The sequence below is a fragment of the Phycodurus eques genome, chromosome 19 (assembly GCF_024500275.1).
Source record: "Phycodurus eques isolate BA_2022a chromosome 19, UOR_Pequ_1.1, whole genome shotgun sequence".
Classification (NCBI taxonomy): domain Eukaryota; kingdom Metazoa; phylum Chordata; class Actinopteri; order Syngnathiformes; family Syngnathidae; genus Phycodurus; species Phycodurus eques.
In genome coordinates, this window is record NC_084543.1 from 7,867,803 (window position 1) to 7,886,945 (window position 19,143).

At 42.3% G+C, this 19,143-nt stretch overlaps 2 protein-coding genes across 2 annotated transcripts in view; one reads left to right on the forward strand and one right to left on the reverse strand.

The window, feature by feature from the left end:
• Window positions 1–6,847, forward strand: aarsd1 (alanyl-tRNA synthetase domain containing 1). The gene is made up of 12 exons (XM_061663964.1): window positions 1–124; window positions 1,260–1,388; window positions 1,839–1,998; window positions 2,072–2,129; window positions 2,242–2,398; window positions 3,745–3,861; window positions 3,969–4,099; window positions 4,428–4,494; window positions 4,583–4,674; window positions 4,736–4,790; window positions 4,856–4,950; window positions 5,037–6,847. Exons 1-12 carry the CDS (start codon window positions 86–88, stop codon window positions 5,173–5,175), a joined length of 1,239 nt encoding a protein of 412 aa, XP_061519948.1. The 5' UTR covers window positions 1–85; the 3' UTR covers window positions 5,176–6,847.
• Window positions 5,183–19,143, reverse strand: part of LOC133395209 (myoferlin-like) — a 23,043-nt gene continuing 9,082 nt past the window's right edge. The window contains 39 exon segments of the mRNA XM_061663963.1: window positions 5,183–5,732; window positions 5,873–6,020; window positions 6,124–6,233; window positions 6,349–6,542; window positions 6,925–7,024; window positions 7,573–7,714; window positions 7,977–8,072; window positions 8,141–8,229; window positions 8,304–8,443; window positions 8,672–8,820; window positions 9,444–9,614; window positions 9,709–9,800; window positions 9,879–10,034; window positions 10,111–10,239; window positions 10,444–10,542; window positions 10,621–10,632; window positions 11,367–11,443; window positions 11,789–11,954; window positions 12,681–12,842; window positions 12,923–13,024; window positions 13,192–13,350; window positions 13,431–13,598; window positions 13,600–13,613; window positions 13,696–13,773; window positions 13,858–13,951; window positions 14,176–14,346; window positions 14,418–14,560; window positions 14,924–15,026; window positions 15,141–15,255; window positions 15,879–16,042; window positions 16,203–16,334; window positions 16,414–16,569; window positions 16,761–16,953; window positions 17,083–17,192; window positions 17,283–17,407; window positions 17,526–17,703; window positions 17,791–17,904; window positions 18,196–18,320; window positions 19,065–19,103. Coding sequence (XP_061519947.1) covers window positions 5,694–5,732; window positions 5,873–6,020; window positions 6,124–6,233; window positions 6,349–6,542; window positions 6,925–7,024; window positions 7,573–7,714; window positions 7,977–8,072; window positions 8,141–8,229; window positions 8,304–8,443; window positions 8,672–8,820; window positions 9,444–9,614; window positions 9,709–9,800; window positions 9,879–10,034; window positions 10,111–10,239; window positions 10,444–10,542; window positions 10,621–10,632; window positions 11,367–11,443; window positions 11,789–11,954; window positions 12,681–12,842; window positions 12,923–13,024; window positions 13,192–13,350; window positions 13,431–13,598; window positions 13,600–13,613; window positions 13,696–13,773; window positions 13,858–13,951; window positions 14,176–14,346; window positions 14,418–14,560; window positions 14,924–15,026; window positions 15,141–15,255; window positions 15,879–16,042; window positions 16,203–16,334; window positions 16,414–16,569; window positions 16,761–16,953; window positions 17,083–17,192; window positions 17,283–17,407; window positions 17,526–17,703; window positions 17,791–17,904; window positions 18,196–18,320; window positions 19,065–19,103 — 4,754 coding nt within the window. The 3' untranslated portion in view covers window positions 5,183–5,693.

Below are 19,143 nucleotides of genomic sequence, written 5' to 3' on the forward strand. Positions count from 1 at the left end.
ATGTTAGCACTGCTAGTTAACGTCCAACTCCATTGTACATGTTCTCGTGTCTAAACAATTACATTTGTCCGCAAAATAGCTCAGTATGGCTTTCCAATGTCAGCGGGACTGTTATATGAAAGAGGTAAGAGCAAGTCTCAGGTGATTTATCAACATTTAAGGGCTCCAAACAATAACGCTATCATAGTTTTCTCGCATAAGTGGTTAGCACGGTTGCTAACACCTGTCAAAAGAAGTGACAGTGCCTTAATATTTGTATTATTAACGTTGTTTTTTCCCCCCTCTTTCCCCAGCTTACACAAATGTATTTTAAAACATGACACATTGTGCAGAATAATCACATTTGACGTCATGGACTTACCTTTGAATAATATTGTCACGTTTCAGTAGTGACGTCATGGATTCACCTTTGAAAAATATTGTCACATTTCAGTAACTGTAATTGTATTTTCAAATTAACGCTGTGTTCACACACAAAGGATGTTAGTAGATGTACACGAGACCAGAGGTGGTAAAAGTACAAACACTCTGAACCTAAGTAGAAGTACAGATACTTGTGTAAAAATGACTGATAAAAGTATAGTACGGATTCAACGTGTACTTGCATAAAAGTACAGTTTTGATTCAAAGCAGTATAGCTATGTTGACGCAGACTTCTATCAAAACGGTAACGGCTTGAATAGAGTACCCAAAAAATGCTAAATTAGCTCAAGATAAGAGAAGAACGAACACCTGACCTCACCTGTGTGTTTTTTTTTTTTTTTTTTTCAAATGACACAGAATGTTTGAACACCAGGACCTGGTGATTTTTAGGTTGCATGGCCCAAGACAAAACATTTGCCACATTAAAATATTCTGTAAAATAATGCCAGAAATGGGGAATTTCTTTCCTCTCCGAACCTGTTGCACTCGTCATTAGCGGTTCCTCCATGTCGCTGTTTCGTCCGCAGTCACAAAGCTCTCAAGATATCAACCGCAGTTGACTTTGCCTCTCTCCATGAGGGCCTTTTTTTAAAGATTTTTTTTTTATACATCATTATCTGTGGATGTAGAAAATAGTAACAAGACTATTTTTGACAAAGTAATGAGTACAACATACAAAAATCTGGTTTCAAACCAAGGTTACCTGAAAAATAAAGAATTTGTACTTCGTTACTTCCTACCACTGCACGGGACTACTTGTTCCTTTTTTTTTTTTTTTTTCTTTTTTATTTCTTTTTGGGGCAAGTGCACATTTTAGTTTCATGGCTTTCTCTTAGTTTGTCACAACGGTAGCTTCGTGTTGCCCTGCGGAGCTCAAGCAGGAAATCGGTGGAAAGAAAGAAACTTTGAAGGGATTCACTGTAAAGCTGCAAGACACCATCTTATTTCCAGAGGGAGGTGGCCAGGTAAGTTTCATTTTCATAACACTCAAGCAAGTTTATGGTTGTAGAGATCTATATTGGTGTTTGTAGGGCTGTATGACCTTAATATATAATCGGCAATTTTTCTATGAATATCTGCAGTTTGGAAGTACATGCCTCGGGGCAAAAGTTTATAACATGCCAATAACTCACTGCTTTTGCATCGTATAAATGGGCACCATGTCTTTGGCTATGTTAAGTGTGATTGAATTACTCCGCTCATCTCTTTTTTTTTTGAGTAGGAATAATTTGCTAGTCACTTTTTTGAAAACAGTCGCTAGAGGGATTGTAAAAGTTGCTAAATATAACGACAAAGTCAAAGTGGCTCCTCACTGTTCACAGCTATTTTGTTAGTTTAAGTAGTGCAACTCATCCTGACAAAGTGGATTAAACACCTAGTCCTAATATTGTTGTATCTCTTCCTTCCTCCATCAGCCAGATGACCGTGGGCTGATCGCGGACATCCCCGTTTTGAGGGTGACCAGACAGGGTCAAGACGCCGCTCACTTTGTGGGCTCGCCCCTGGAGGCGGGTCAGGAGGTGCGAGTGAAGGTGGACTGGGGGAGGCGGTTTGACCACATGCAGCAGCACTCTGGTGAGCCTCAGATCGTTTTGAGAGTCTCCCAGAGCCAATATTTAAACCGATAAGCATTTTCTTCCCCTTTTAGGACAACATTTGATCTCAGCCTTGGCAGAAACCATATTTGGATACATGACCACATCTTGGTATATTCACATAACACAAAACTTTATAGCGGGGGAACTGTACTGCATATTTAAAATGAAAACACCTCTCACATTTCTGTTGTACTCACTATATACTCATTTTTGTTCTCAGGGAGCTTGGGCGTCAGAGAAGTAACATTGAATTGGACACCCCATCTGTTAAAGCAGCCCAAGTCCAGGCACTGGAGGATGCTGTGAATGAGAAGATCAGAGCTCACATACCAGTCAATGTTAAATTACTTTCTAGTGACAGTCCTGAGGTGGAAAAAGTATGTATATGTGAGTGCTAGATTGTGTATCTTGAGAATTTGATAATACATCCAAATAGGGTCCAATTTACAGTGGGTACGGAAAGTATTCAGACCCCCTTACATTTTTCACTTTATATTGCAGCCATTTGCTAAAATCATTTAAGTTCCTTTTTCCCCCCACATTAATGTACACACAGCACTCCATATTGACAGAAAAAAACCAGAATTGTTGAAATTATTGCAGATTTATTTTTAAAAAAAAAACTGAAATATCACACAGCCATAAGTATTCAGACCCTTTGCTCAGTATTTAGTAGAAGCACCCTTATGAGCTAATACAGCCATCAGTCTTTTTGGGAATGAGTTTTTGTGAGTTTTTCACACCTGGATTTGGGGATCGTCTGTCATTCCTCCTTGCAGATCCTCTCCAGTTCTGTCAGGTTGGATGGTGAACATTGGTAGGCAGCCATTTTCAAGTGTTTCCAGAGATGCTCAATTGGGTTTAAGTCAGGGGTCTGTCTGGGCCATTCAAAAACAATCACAGAGTTGTTCTGAAGCCATTCCTTCAGTATTTTAGCAGTGTGCTTAGGGTCATTGTCTTGTTTGATGGTGAACCTTCGGACCAGTCTGAGGGTCTGAGCACTCTGGAGAAGGTTTTCATGCGGGATATCCCTGTACTTGTCCGCATTCATCTTTTCTTCGATTGCAACCAGTCTCCCTGTCCGTGCAGCTGAAAAACATACCCAGAGCATAATGCTGCCACCACCATGCTTCACTGTTGTGACTATATTGGACAGGTGATGAGCAGTGCCCGGTTTTCTCCACACATGCCACTTAGAATTAAGGCCAACAATTTCTATCTTGGTCTCATCAGACCAGAGAATCTTATTTCTTACCATCTTGGAGTCCTTCAGGTGTTTTTTTAGCAAACTCCATGCGGGCTTTCATGTGTCTTGCACTGAGGAGAGGCCGACTGCATCTCTGGAGCTCAACCACAGTGATCTTTGGGTTCTTCTTTACCTCTCTCACCAAGTCTCTTCTCCCTAGATTGCTCAGGTTGGCCGGACGGCCGGCTCTAGGAAGGGTTCTGATCGTCCCAAATGTCTTCCATTTAAGGATTATCTAGGCCACTGTGCTCTTGGGAAGCTTAAGTTCAGCAGAATTTCATTTCATAATTTATGTGCCAATAGAACAGGAACATTTGAGTTTATTCTTAAACATAGGTAGCCTCAAAACCACCCACTGATGTTCGTTACATTTGAGTTTGTTTTTACTGTACATTCACCCTTATTAGCTTGGTGTACCTAATTCCATGGCCTGTTAGTGCTGATTTGTGTTGCATGTGTTGCATGTGTGTCATGTAGGTGAGGAGTCAAGGGTTGCCAGACGACCACACGTGGCCAATTCGAATTGTTGATATCGAGGGTGTTGACACCAACATGTGTTGTGGAACGCACGTGTCCAACCTCAGTCACTTACAGGTGCTACCTAACAAAGTTGTTTATTCCTACCATATTTGCTTAGGAATACACAGTTTTAGACTAAGTAACTTTCAGTGAGCCCCGTCTCCCCCCAATATGGATTTCAGGTAATTAAGCTGCTGGGGACGGAGAAGGGAAAGAAAAACAAAACCAACCTGATTTTCCTGGTGGGAAACCGGGTGCTGAAATATGCAGAGAAAAGCTACAGCACCGAGCGCTCTTTGGTGGCTCTTCTCAAGTAAGATGATCTATAAAATGTGTCATTTGTGGAGGTGGCAAAAGTACTCACTCAGTACTGGAATAGAACTTAGAAGTGATGTTTGAGCTCCTTTACTACATGTACAGACTGAAATTTACAAAAGGTAAAAAAAGTTTTTTCCTGCCAATTCTACAATATCCATTCTGTTAGCTTTGCACAACAAAACTGCACACGCAATAGATTCCCTCTTATTAACTTACATACTGCTTGTATTGAAAAGAGGGGCAGGGTGGAGGAAGGCACTATCAAAACATTTTGTGCAAACATTGGAAATAAAACTATAGCTCTACTCTACTTTTGTCAACAGAACTGGACCTGATGAGCATGTGGGGGCTGTGGACAAGCTGCAGAAGTCCATGAAGCTTGTGCAGAAAGTGAGCCCACATTTTTATTTTTTTTTTTAAACCAGAGGCTGTCATTTTTTTAGTTTTGACTTTTTTTTTTTTTTTTTTCCCTGGGCAGACCAACTTAAGCCTGCTTCGAGACATGGCCCTCCTTGTCACGCACAACTTTAAGAATGACCCACAAAGGGGTAACTTCTTCAGCTTGCACAAGTAAGAGCTGCTTCTTTTCCCCATCAGTGTTTCAAACTAAATTGTCTTCTTTGACCCACAGAAAAGGAGGAGACAATGAATTCATGAATATCATTGTCAATGAAATAAACACTGAGGTAAGAGTGTAAAATCTTGTTTTTGGCATGGGATAATTTTTTGGTAAATTCTCGACTCTTTCCAGGAAACTTTGGTTTTCCTGACTGTAGGAGAGGAAAAGGGGCCTGGTTTGTTTCTGCTTGCCGGACCAAACGAGCAAGTGACAGAGATTGGCCCACGGTAGGAAACAACACTCCCTTTATCACTCAAGCTATTAAGTGCTAATAATAATTAAATGTCAATATTTTATCCATCTTTCTCACCAGGTTGTTAGAGCTGCTTCAAGGGAAGGGAGCAGGAAAAAACGGCCGTTTTCAAGGCAAAGCGAACAGCCTGGCACGGAGAGCTGAAGTGGAAGCTTTACTACGACAACACTGCAATCATCATACCAAACAAGAAGAATAAATACAGCCATGGCTTAATTCTTAGTTTATTATTAACAACAACACAAAAAGGGAAACAAAACATTTCAGGGGACAATTAGTTTGCAGCTCATCTGATCAAGGTAATGCCACAATGTTGGCTGATGACATGTTCAATGTATACAATCAATACGTGAAATTTCTAATTTAAAAAAATGTAATACAGTCATGTTATTTTTTTTCCCATCCAAAACATTGTAATCAGTATTGTGCTTTTAAGTGATGTTTAGAACATTAGGAATTGAACCCACTGAGCTATACCAGTGTTTTAAGTAGAAAAGTCAATCACCAATCTTGTTGAATTAATCACAGATTCGTGCTTGGCAGAATGTTAAAATAGTGCAAACAAGCAAGCATACCCCCAAATTCACAATTTCTCTTAAAAAAAAAGAGACAACACATGAGTAAAAAGACAACGAGATTGTTGGCCATTGCTGTACTGTGATCCTTTTGGCATTTCCAGTCCTTTGCGGGTCGACCGCACTTTGTCAGTTGTACGCTTTATTTTAGTGGCTTCACTATCTTCATGGAGATGTAGTTCTGGAAAAGGCAAAAAATAGATAAATTGTATCAATTGACATCACTTGAAAATCAAGCACAGAAGCTATTTAATCTTGGCTAGATTTGACCTTTTGCAGTGTTACATGATACGATATCCCAGCAAGGGGGATAATGCTTACCGGTAGAGAGTACAGCAAGATGGCGAGGAAGAGGAGCACAATGGTGAGAATAATGAGTCCAATGAAGAGACACCGGAACCTTCGCCATACAATGAACTTCATGGTCTTGCATGGGTTGGTGAACCAAAAGAAGGATGTTTCTGGGCGCCTGTTGGTTATGGAGATCACGTTTTACTTCATCAGAATAACCAATTTGACAAAATCATGTCCACGTTGAAGAATATAAAATATATTTGTTGGTGGGCTCCTACTTGGGAGGGTCCAGTTTAGGGTTCATGTTTGGTTCATCCCTGCCTTTTCCTGCCGGTTTTTCATCCACATCAGCTTCACTCACAATTTCCAAAGTCATCTCTACTTTGCCCTATGGATGCATAACAACAGCTCAGAGGCCTGATGATGTGAAATCATATGTTAAAAAAAACCCCAAAAAACCATTTAGATCATACAGTATATTACACAATATTGTGCATCCTCACCCCTAAGGCCTTGTGCCCATCTCGCTCAATAGAACAGGGCCACCAGCCCCTCACTGACTTCTGGGTAAACAGACACTTGGCAGGTTCAGGCTTGTGTTGCACATCTGTATCCACATTGTCCATCATGGACAGTGAGCACTTCTCGGGTGTCTTTGCAGGGGGAATCAAGTTGTGCAAATAGAGCTCCAGCGTTCCTGGGATCAAAGCAAAGACACATTCCCAACCAAGCCACATTTTAAATTGGAGAAAGAAAAAAAAAAAAAAAAATCTCACTGCAGACCAAACAAAAATCTCAAATAAATTCTATACAGTATGCTACTTTGTGTGAAATCTGGGCCTGTTTAATTGAACACAAAGCCACTCTTATATGAATGGAAAAGTGGATACACAGGTTAGTTGTGGTTTCTGCCATCTAGTGGAAGAGCATTTAATTTTTCTGCTTATCACTATATGTTCTTGGCATTGATGGGATGAATAAAGATAGATTGTCTGTAGTAATTTTCAAACCAATTGCTGGGAATTGTGTAAGTGTATTGTTCTAGTGTGAACATGTTTGATAAGCTTTACATGTCTCACCAAGATAATCATCCAGTGAGAATTTGTCATTGTCCCATATCTGGATACTCAGTTTGGGTGGGATCCTGAACTCAGTTTTGTCCAGACTCCAAAAGTGCTCCTGTTGAAACAAACAGCTTGTGACTGTAAGTTTGACATTCTAGTACAAACGCTTGTTTTTCCTTCCGTAGTCCAAACCAGGGGGTTGGTTGGACTTTTTGAGTCCAAAAACCCCTTACAGGTGATTTTTTTCCACCCCTCGCCAAGGGCCAAGTATTTCCAATGATTATTATTTTTTTATTTTTTTTAAAGTCAGAACATAAAGTAAAAGTTTAATGAGGAAAGAATCATATTGTAACAAGTGCATTTTGATAATACAACTTTAATGTAATATTACACCTTTTATTCTGGAAAAATATCCCTTTTGGTCAAAAGAAAAGATGTTACTGTATATAAAACTTTAATTAGCCCATCGCTAAGCTAGGGAGGAGTAATTTGTTTATTTGTTTTACTGGTATGTTATATAGGTATCCACTTAAAAAAATAATAATAATGGCACGACCTACTCATTTATTGAAAATTATTTTGTACACTCCCGGCGACCCCAGTTTTAGAACTACTGGTCTAAACTCCAAAAGCTAAAAAGGTAGAAAAAGGGGAGGGGCTCACCTTCTTTGAGACGAGGCAGAGTTGCTCCGCAGGAAGGTAGTCAAATTCAAAGACGAACCTCCAATTGAAGTTGCCGTCTCCGTCTAGAGACCTGTAGTGGACATCGGTCCGCTGCTTGTCCTCCTCCATTCCTGGCATCCAACTGCAACAGATCAACATTTCAAACAGAGTTAACAAATATGACCTTGTGTTCTTCAAGTGCTCCTACAAATAGTTGCCATGTCAGCAACAGAACCTCTGGCCGAGATGTGTGTGTAACAAGACAAGAGATTTAGAAGATTTATTTAATATTGTTTAGTTACTAAACAATATTTAAGATCCTGCATAAACAAATAACAGCCTGACCTCAATTAATATGCGCATCTGAAAATAACTGGTACAACAGAGTGATGAGTCAACGGTACCCTTTAACATAAATGTCGCTCATGTGCTCTCCGGTGACGCTCGTCTCATCCAGAGTCACGTCTGTCGTGTTCCAAATGACGATGCGCAGGAAATGCCTGGGGGAAAACAATATCAGCATTGATGGCACAGTGAGCCAAGAGGAGGACATTTAAGGTGCCCTTACTTCTTCGGCTTGCGTGGGGTGATGTCAAACGGGGGACCGGGCGCGCCCATGCTTTTGGGGAAAACATCCACCCACATCTGAAGCCGTCCCTGTTCAGGTTAGACCAATAGGCCACTTAATGGTAAATGTGCACATAGGTGAGTCTATGAGAATCTGGACAAACCTGGGACAGATTGGGCTGAAAGCTGCTGTAAAGTGTCCTGGCCTCCACATGCTCGGGTACCAGTCCCTGTGTTCGCAAGACATGCAGACACAGACGCTCCCAGGCTGGACCCAAGTGTTCATGAATCTCCTTTTTGTCCTCTGGAAGGGGAAACAAGTCATATAGCATTCCAGGTTCAGTTTGCCTAGTATGTCTCTATCAACAAGGTTAGACATAAAACCTGTATAAAAGAATATAGAATTTAAAAGGGATCTGTCTTTTTTTTTATTATATATATATTTTTTTAAAAACAATTGGACCACAGGAACCTATGATGGTGCAAATGCAGCTCATCATATGATCAAAGTACACTAAAGTGATGAACTGACCAAACTGAGCTAGTGTGTATTCTCTTCCATTAAAGGCGAGTGAATTGCCGTTGTCCTCCGTCCTGGGTTTGGAAAAGCCTTTCAGGCGAGCTAGGTTCTCCAAGATCTCAGACGGCTTCAGCTGGTCCCGCCACTGGTTGATTCCAGAACTGACAGCGAAAACACAAAAGAATATAGTAGGTTCAGTGGCCACTTTCATCTGAGAACATCCTGCTCGACTTCAGCTTGTTGAGCATCATAATCGTTCGCTTGAAGCCTTTGAACAACCCGAAGTCAGTCGGGTAAAGCTACCGCTGTCTGAAGCGGCCGCTCAATCGAGCTTGTCTGGATACAGAGTTCCAGTATAGCCCTTTGGATACACGTTCCCCGGCTTTGCACAAACACTTGCTTTAGGAGTTAAGTGTGGTGGCGGTAGCAGGCATTCTGCTGCGTGGTTCGTCAAAAACAGTTTTGCTATGGATAGCGTAAATTGTACTGCGCGCTGGGGCCGTGTAAAGGCTTCTCATACTGGCACTGAACTGCAGTCAGGGACAGAAAAATTTGTTGGTTGGCAATTTTGCATTGCTTCTTCAATGTCAATTAGCAAGCCATTTGGGAGTGATGCTTCCAAAAACCGCAAAGTCTAAGTTGTCAAATGCTGATGGCTTCACGTTTTTCCGAATGATACCTTAAATGAAATAGAAAAAAGGAAGTGTATCGTGACTTTTGGGATACCCTGTATATATATCTTTAGTACACATTTCACTCCTCAACCTGAGCACAGTTGCCTTACGTGCAGTAGGTTTGTGGCAGGCCGCAGTAGGAGTTATAACGGGACAGGAAGCGGTTCTCCAGATCGATCACCGTCTCCCCGACCTTCTCGTCGCGACTCAGGAGGTCATAGTCGTAAACGGAGATTTTCAGGTCTTTGTCTTGGGGCAGGAAACACGTCATCTCAAACATCCTACGACAAAAGTGAAAGCTTCTGCGTTCATCCTCTGAGAAATCTTAGAGTGAACCACATGCTAGTTAAGAATTTCTCCGTCGTGATGAGCTACCTTCCAAACACAGGGTTGGTTGTGTTGGGGAGGTAATGGTCTCGGTCATCAATAGTGTTCTTTCCCAGGGATATCTTCATATATGGGTCACACTAAGGAAAAGGGAGAAGCTCAACACATTGACTGGACCTTGTCGTAAAAATGGGATTTTATTGCAGATTCATCCTCACTCTGCCGTTATTGTCTTTAGGCTGGAGATCGACGGCCCGGACCACATAAATCCTGACCAGACACTCCTGGGGTCCACTATCGGGCAGCTCTCGGAATTGCCGGGGGGGAGGGGTGACACCTGGATCATCTGGCAGAGGGTACACTTTAAACGAGCCCTGCGGGCGCAAAACCACAAACAACTCACAGATTCGAAGCAACTCGTTATTTAGAAATATGATCGTGTCAAAGTACCTTGAACTCCCCGACCACACTCGGGTCGTCATCCCCGTCCTCGTTCTTGCCTCGCTGCAGTTTGAAAGTGCTGCAGAAGTCTGTCAGCCCTTTGAATTGTGGGATGTCTTCTAGTTCACAGTCATAGACCTGAGAAGACAATGCTAATGAAATCAAAGACTACGACTGTCTAGTCAGAGAGATAATCCACGATGAACATTTATAATTGTTTACAATGGTCTATAACTGCATATATTAAGAAGTCATAATATTTTGCCCTCTTATGAAGTCACCAAAATATTAGAAACAGGTATCAATCAACCTGTATACTTTGTATTTAGAGTGGCATCTTACTTTGAGGGTGTCATATCCTTTCTTGATATAAGGGCCACATTTCTCATGCTCGCCCACTGAAACGTAGAATTTACTCCACCAATCCACAGTTTGCTTTTCCTAGGGATTGGATTGGGCACAAGTTTTACTAATTAATCCATTGTCAGTTTGAAAATCAATCACTCTGCAGTTGCTCACCTTCTCTATGGTCTGTGCAGACACACCGGACACCGGAAGTCAAAAGAAGAGAAATATATCAGTCAAATATTTTTTGGGTGCAAACCAAATAGTAATTATTGAAGTGTATGATTTGAGCTACAATTTGAGGACTGACGGGTCTGGAGGTGTGTAAGGCCACTAGGGGGTGCTAGAATAGTACATTTGTATCACAGCCTTTTTCCCCTCCCCCCCTTAATGGCACTCAAAATGTCCTCTTGGTGGCAAATGTGCCAACCCTGTTGAGGGAGAACATTTTTGCCATGATTTGAAACGGCGGCATTCAGTTTGGTTATTTGGATTCAATTTGTCACTTTGCTCCTGATACAAATGTCACATTATTCCCCTTCAGTGAAAAGCTGCATTAGTTTGATGTGCTCATTAGATGAAAGATTAATGAACAAAATTTGAAAAATCATTATTCTCCAGGATACATTAAATGGCATTGTGACATCGTTACAGAGTTGTGGTTTATTAGCTTCCCAGTGTCATTAGTGTCCAGCTTTGTGAAAGCGCGACAACAACAAGAAGTAGCCATACATACAAAAGAGGAGGTAGGGGGAGTCATTTTGTTGACAGCAGCTGTTATGCTGCACATGAACTGCAAGCCAGAGTGACACCATGTCAAATATGACTCCATGGGTCAAATTGTGACTCCTTAGGTCAGTTACAGTTGATTGCGTTATTAGAACATCTGTGGAAATATTCGTGACCTGGATATTACTTACCTGAGTTTCTAACAGTAGTCTAGTTTCATCCATGTTGATGGAGACGTGTCTGGAAGGCAACGCCGCCATGAGGGCCACTGTAAGAGTACACATGAGAACAACTCTTTGGGAGTGGTATTCTGCAGAGGTGGGTGACTCCAGCACAATGACATGAGTCAGGCTGAGGAAGACCGTTTTATTTTATTTATTAAAAACGTTTTTTTTAAGGTTTTTGCTGGGCTAAAACTTGTGAAAGACAACTTGACTGACTTGGTATTCATGACACCGATTTTTGCCATATTAACTTGGAACTTGCATGAAACAAGTTGAAGACTTGACGTACTTCTGATTTGCGCACATGTGAATTACCCCACCATCTATAGTATTATGTTCAGTCATTCTGTCAAAATTCTCAGTCACTGGACTTATTTTGCATTTCTTACTTTTGGAAGCCATAGCTCCCTCGGCCGTGATCACATACGGATCGCAACGGAACTGCTCCAGAGAGGTGATGGTGCACTGGCCCACCACCGGTTTCCTGCCAAATGGACGGTGGTCAATCACCTTCAGCACAATCGGAGGAGTGTACATCTCATCCTTCGGTAGAAGCTGGAGGGTTGACGGGAAGACAAGACAAAAAAAATTAAAATAAGTTGGTACATGCACAGTTTGTGGCAATAGCTCAACAAACAGGTTTTGTTCATTATTACCAAATGTGATCTGCCGGAGTAAGACTTATGACTACATACATTTAATATTTTGGGGTGTGTTTATGTCAGTGCGCATAAGGTATAATGCCAAGGTAAACGATGCTGTGTTTGGTAACGCTCCGTAACGTTTGTTTTCATTTCCTGAAAAGTAGTGATTTTGGAGATGAGTATTATCCCTGACAGCGACGATATGTAGCTTGTAGTAGATGGATATTTACCAACTCTGTATGGTTTTATGAGTAAATAATGCTGCACAATAAGTCATAACTGGCGACTACACACCACTGACTGAACTCGAATTCGCAAGAGTGAAAAGACCTAAAAATGGGCATCCCCAGAATAGAGTACCTAAAGGTAAATGCGTTGTTTTAAAATGTATTTTTTATAATAAGTAAACAGCAGCTGATAAAGAAAATATGGACATGAAATAAAGTTTTGACATCTTGTTCCCCTTTTCCCCTTTAATGCTGCCGATTAGCTAAACTGACCTTAGGGACGGGGGGGGGGGGGGGTTTAGCACCACCGAGTTCTGCAAATGCATTTTCATGTGAACTGAATTTCTTTCGGTAGGCAACTGACCTGTTTAATTAAATACATTTCAACACAGTGTAGTTGTACGACTTACCACTTTGATGTAGAGGACCGAGCTGGGGAAGTTGGGGCTCTTCTTCATGTTCCTGATGACTGCAGATTCCACCCTGTCCCCGCCGCACTCCACCACCAGGCTGGGCGAGGACACTGTGGCCAGCTGATAGGGCTTCATGTTCCTCAGACCCCATGCTAGAATCTGCATGCAGCAATGACACAGGCACACTGAGAGACCTTGTGATTGAAGCTGTCAGACAAACAAACAGATAAAAGCATTACCTCCACCGCAGTGAGCTGCACAATCGGCCGGATACCTTGCGGAACCATGTAGAGGTTCTCTGCCCTCTTTGGGGGAACCAGAGGAAGATCTGACTCTCCTGACTGTAGAGACAAAGCAGGCAACGTATGGCGCACACTTGCTTGGTGAGGAAGAGATAACCGTGAAAACTATTCTTTGTCTGGGATTTATCACCTTCAAGTTGGCACAAATTCTAAAGTAAACTTTCACCGACAAAACAAAGTCCAGATACATTTCTTAGGTTGCATACCTTATCTTTGAGAATAAGTTCGGCAGCAACCAGTGCCGCCCCTTCCTCGCACCCCCTCTGCATGATGGGATGCCAAAGCAGTTTGGGTGTCTGATCCATGCTGGGATTCAACTTCACCAGTGGAGCGCAAACACACCGACCCAACAGCTCATCCTTGCCCTGGACAGTGACAATCTTGTCAGGGGAAGAACATTTTCTCAGAATGGATTTATTAAATGTCTCCCTTTGTGTAGCGTTACCACTTGGTCATGGTCATAGAATTCTATGACAACATCCGGGGGATGTTGCGCAAGAGCATGCGGGTCCCCGTAAATTTCCACATGATTAAAAATCAGGGTTTGGTCCCAGGTTGGGTTTAACGTTGCACGCAGCTTTTCTGTTGTCTTACTTAGATGTAGGAAAGAGATAGTGGGCATAGGGATCTGTTGAGCAAACAAAAGTGACCAAAAAGTTTGTATTTTGGCCAAATGTAAGAAGTTCTTTTACCACAAGGGGTCAACATACCAGAAAAACTGTCTTTGTCCATAGATGTCATGTTTCTTGCCTGATAGACATACACACGTAGGTGATACATACAAGACCCTGAATAGGGAGGGAGGAACAAAATCATTCATACGTGTTGTGGGAAGTCATCTCCATGTATACCTACACGTCGCCATCACTCACTGTCTAAGGAGCAGGACACAGTGGGCGTGTTGGCACCAAACATCTTAGTGACGTCGCCCTTGGAGCTTCTTTCTTTCTCCTCTGTATCAACACCCTGGAAAGTAAATCAACATACAATACAAAGACTCCTGAGGGAAATGGCACAGTTAACACTTAATACATAAGTAAATATTTAATACTAGAACTGGTTCATGATTTCATACACTACCTTCTTCCTTAATATAACAAGGATGGACGTGCATTATCTCTGTAAAGACTGTAGACGCTAGACCCAAATTGAAGTTTAGAATCTGAATAAAACTGATTATTTCTACCCACCAGTGCACCCTCGAGTTTGAAGATGGCTGATGCTCCTAAGCGGTCTTCTGGCGCCATCTTTCTCCTCCACCGCCTCCGACGAAACGTATCCGACGAACGCTCCTTCCTGTGGAACTTCCGGCCGATCAGTGATGAGAATTCCCAGCCCTCCGGATCTCCCTGGTCGCGCCTCTGTGCACACAGGGACATGGTCCCCAAATTTTCCTAAAACCTGAAAAACAGGATGGTGATGGGATGCTGACCTCCATGGTGGCACCCGCAGGAAGTGAGACTCTCTTGCGAGGTCGAACCAGCCGTCTCCTACGGTGGACGTGGTACACCTTCTCCGCCGGCACCCAGGACCGAGGCTTGTCATCTGGGGGAATGGTCAGGCCACATTCCCATCCTGTGGAAAACATTTTCCCTTTAGTTTACCATCAGGGCCAGCAAAATACTTTCAGAAGCACTGACCTACTTTTACAACTGAAATTCTGAATTAAATCTAAATTCTCTGGTGAGTAGCATGTATTTTATCTATTTTTTTTTTTTTATGTTTTAGTCATGTTATTCGATAAATATTGATTCTGAACTGCTCCAGAGCATGTACATGGTCCAGGTGCATATTGTTATATTGAGCTTTGTACAGTATTGATGGTTTCTATAAATTGCGATATGACAGTGGTGGTATTAAGATGAAGATGAAATCAGAAATCTCCACTGAAGGCCGAGGTACTAAACGTACGGCCTGCCACTGGATTAATGAGAGCACCTTGATCATCCACAGCTCTGTTGATGTCAACTGTCCACTCATCCTCCCACGTCCAGCCAGGAGGACAATCGAACTCCCCTGGATTTCGGCTTTTCTCTCCATTCTGTGCGACAAGACATTTCATTAACAAGAACAAGAGGATTAAAACAAAGAAAAACTTTATGGAGTGTGTGCTCTTTACAGCTGCCGGTATATTTGCATGCGTGTGCGCTCTTACCACATCGGTGAAAGGCTCGGAGGCGGCCTTCCACTCTCCACCAGGGAAGCGGGTCTCATTTTGGAAAACCTCATCCATGAATTCAGTGTGTCCTGCATCTGCCTCCGTTAAGAGACTTCAACACAAAAAGTCAAATTAGGTACATGGATACCATAGAACAACACCATGGAGCCACGCTGAGTCTAATGGCTGCTTAAAAGGATGAAAAGGTTTGCATGTACTGAGAGAGACGATTTACATGCAGTGACCAAAATAATGGCCACATTTTAACCATAATTTGAACACAAGCAGAGATGCTTTATGAGTTGATATTCAAAGGTTGGCACATCAGAAAGGTCAACTGATCAAAAATGCTTTCTAATACCATCTGCGAATATAAACTGTAAATATATTCAGTACTAGTCAGGGGTATTTGCTCTAAGCAGCGCAGTGACAATGATGGCAATTTATACACGTATTGTAAAGTTAAGTCGAGGCACAGGGGGTGATTGTTGAGAAAGGGGTTTAAAGTACCGTAACCCTCTCAGCTACCCGGCAGGACTTGGTATTTTCTCAATAAATCAGTCTGTGGCACGAGAGGAATGTAAACAAGAGCGGCTGACTCACTTCCTCAGCACAGTCAAGAAAATGTGCGTTATATATAACCATCCTGAAACGATTCATAATAAGCAGTGTAACCTTTTCCTAGGTTTTTAGGGAGGACAAACGATCGGCTGAGCGGTGTGTAGTTCCACTTACGCTTTCTCCGGGTCAATAAACCAGCCCGACTCCCACTCCCATCCTCTCGGAGGCATGAAGTACTCCTTTTTCAACTTGAGGTTGCCCGTTACGTCAGAGAACTTATGGCGCCCCACCAGTCCTGTGGTTCCCCACTTTCCAAACATACTGGCTTGGTTCTCGTACTGCAAAGCCAAGCACACTCTGGCTCACTTCCAAGTTCAGACTTGCTTCGGGGCTCATAATAAAAACAATTCTGAGTGAACAATGTCCTTTCCACGCCTCCTGCAATTTCTGTGCGCTAAGCTTTGCGCCTGGCTCTGACATTTATTTGAATTAACGTACCAGCTCTGCAAACACACTGAAGGTCCCCTCAGAAAAGGAGTTGAACTTCTTTTCATGTGCAGACAAACCCAGCCACATGTTGACTCGAATCTGAACAGGCACCTTCAAGCCTCTGTTTTTGTCCATCGGGTACTGAGAGGAACATGACATCCCGATTAGATTGGATGGGCAGGACAGAGACAGCAAAGCTTCTCTAATATTCTGAAGGTACCTTTAAAACGATAGTATGGGTTTTTCCACAGTGTTGTCCACAAGCCTGCTCACTGTATGTGGAGTAGAGGATTTGGTGAGCTGGTATGCGGCTGTAGGCCACCCTGCTCTCACCGCGGAGCATCCAAATGATTACATCGGGCATGCTGTTCTGGGGCTGAAGGTGCACAACAAACCATTTTATTACAGTTCCTTGTATATACTGTAATAAAGAATTGTTCGTCTAATAATCAGAAATGGGGGTTCAATCCTTCTACTTAACAAAATTGGGTGACACAAAAAGCCATCAACGCTCAACCACTTGGAACTAATAAAAAAAATAATTTAATTGACTGGCTGTGTTTTCACCTCTTCCGCAAGTGTAGAGAGTTTTTCCGCCCACGACTCGATGTCGGCCAGAGTGTCAGGGATGTCTTGGGCCTCCTCTCTCATGCGTCTGGCCGCCCGCTTGATGCTCTTCAAGCCACTGTCTCGCAGCTTCTTGAGTTGGAGGTCCAGGGATGTCAGGTTGGAACGGCCTTCCAGCTCCGGTGTTGGGAAACTAGAGAAAGGAGACAACGTGGGACTATAAGTTCTGTGAACAGTTCACTAACCAGATACTTCATTTGGTACACTTGCAAAATCGAATGCGATCCAATAAAGAGCTGAAAGATTCTTATCTTTCACTTACTTTTCTAGGTCTTCAATTAGCTGACTCAGCAACTTCACCCAGACACCAGATAGCTGTTTGTCGGGTGCTTTAGCCAAGACAGCTGTTCTAAAGTCTTCTAGGTTAGATTGCTATGACAAGGAATAACATCACTTGGTGAGCTCTCATCACACTGTGGCACAGAAACGGGAATGTTTTAGTTGAGTAAAATGGAACATTACCAAGCGGCGATAGATATAAAGGATAATATTGACAGTGTCCATGCGGTGGCTGATGTCCTCCCAGAATGAGGTGACCACGACTACTGGCTTGGTGCCAGCCCACGGCAGGTAATAGTAGTGGTTACCTTGAAACGTAACACCGTTTATAAAAATACAAAAATAAAAAATAAAAATAAAATTAAAAAAAAAAACACAAATCCCCAGTCTTTCAGTCAGAAATAATTCAAATGGTGGCTCGCTTACCATCAAACACAGCACAGCTGTACTGAGTGGTGGAGGCCAACGGTTTGCAGGTGGTGTCGAGTTTGTTGCCATAGTTACCGATGCTGACCTCAAACTGGATCGGCTCCCCTGGTTCTTGTATCATGGAGGCACTGTGGAAGACTGCACAGAGACAGAACTTCCTTCTCCTCTGGTATTTCTGATGTAAGAGAGAAAAACAGCAAAAAGAAGGTTTTCTAAAATTTCTAATTTCCTTATTTGCCAAATTTTAGATTATTAATATTACCTGTACCACCAAGATGTCATCACTGGGGATGCTGTCTACTGCTTTGTCAACTTTGCCCTCTAACTTTGTGGACATTTCGACCAGGACCCTGCCCCTGTAGGCCACTCCTTCACCCTGTTCAAAAACAATATGCTAACAGCTAGAAAGCCCTTTCAGACAACTAGTGTACATTTCCACTTCAGGGCACACTGATTAGACTAGAAACAAATGTGTATTCCTTATTACTTTATTCTTCCCCCCCGTCAAGTGAATTTTATTGATATTCACCTACTCTTGCAGCTGCTTGCCAAATATATTTCATGCAACCCATAAGTGTTTGAAGTGCACTAAAATGGGGCATTTTGCCTTAAATGGTTGCACAGAAACAATAAGTGTGTTCCACAGCAGTGCGTTTGTTACCATTACCTTTCCCAAATTCAGATCTTCGTAAGGGTCAGGCAGTCCACTGAACTCTCTGGGGCTGCCATAGAGGTTGATGAAGCAGGGACCAAAGACAGGCAGGAAACCAACCTCTGACTCTCCCGTTCCGGCTACATGCAGATAAAAACAACTTAGACATGTATTTTACTATGCAGAATGAAAAGCTTCTATGTTAGTATGCAGAGCAGCTCTTGATCAGGCAGTGGTGTTGGAGGTCATTGAGCAAGAAATACTTAAAAAAATAAATCATGTTTCACACGAGCACACACAGCATTTGAGTTACAGTGAACTCCCGTTCATCGCATGTTACAGACCCACCAGCCGGAGGCAAAAATCTATAATAGGGATACCATTACCCCCAATTGTTTTACTCCTCCCAGATAATGTAAACATTAAAACAACTTTTTCAACACAAATGTATTTGAACATACCATTTGAAACTAATTTCAAGCATAAATTGCATTGTATATATAAAATACTGTACATATTGTAGCATTTTTTGTACATGTGCATCTAAGAGGCGGAACCTGGTGGGGTGGCATGTGACATCTGGATGAGTGTTTTGGCGTGAGCTGTGGCTGACAGCAGCTCCTACATTAGTGTGCTCAATTTGTTTGTCTCTTCTCCAATCGTTCAATAAATGGTTGAAAAGTGCACAAAAAAACAAATGACTGCTATAAATGCAGAATTCAATGATATAGCAGGGACTTCCGCATTCGATATCTTATGTTCCACAGACGAAATCTGGATTATAGCGGGGGGTGCGGCCGATGAGCCACGATGTACCGGGGAACACTGCAGTTTTGCATGCACAATATTAGCAATAGCACACATGCAACAGAGCAAAGGAGAACCTTCAAATGATGACATTTCTGCATTTCCTGCATGTTCCTCTATTCCAGGAAAAAGACAACAATTAAGGCACCATTTAGA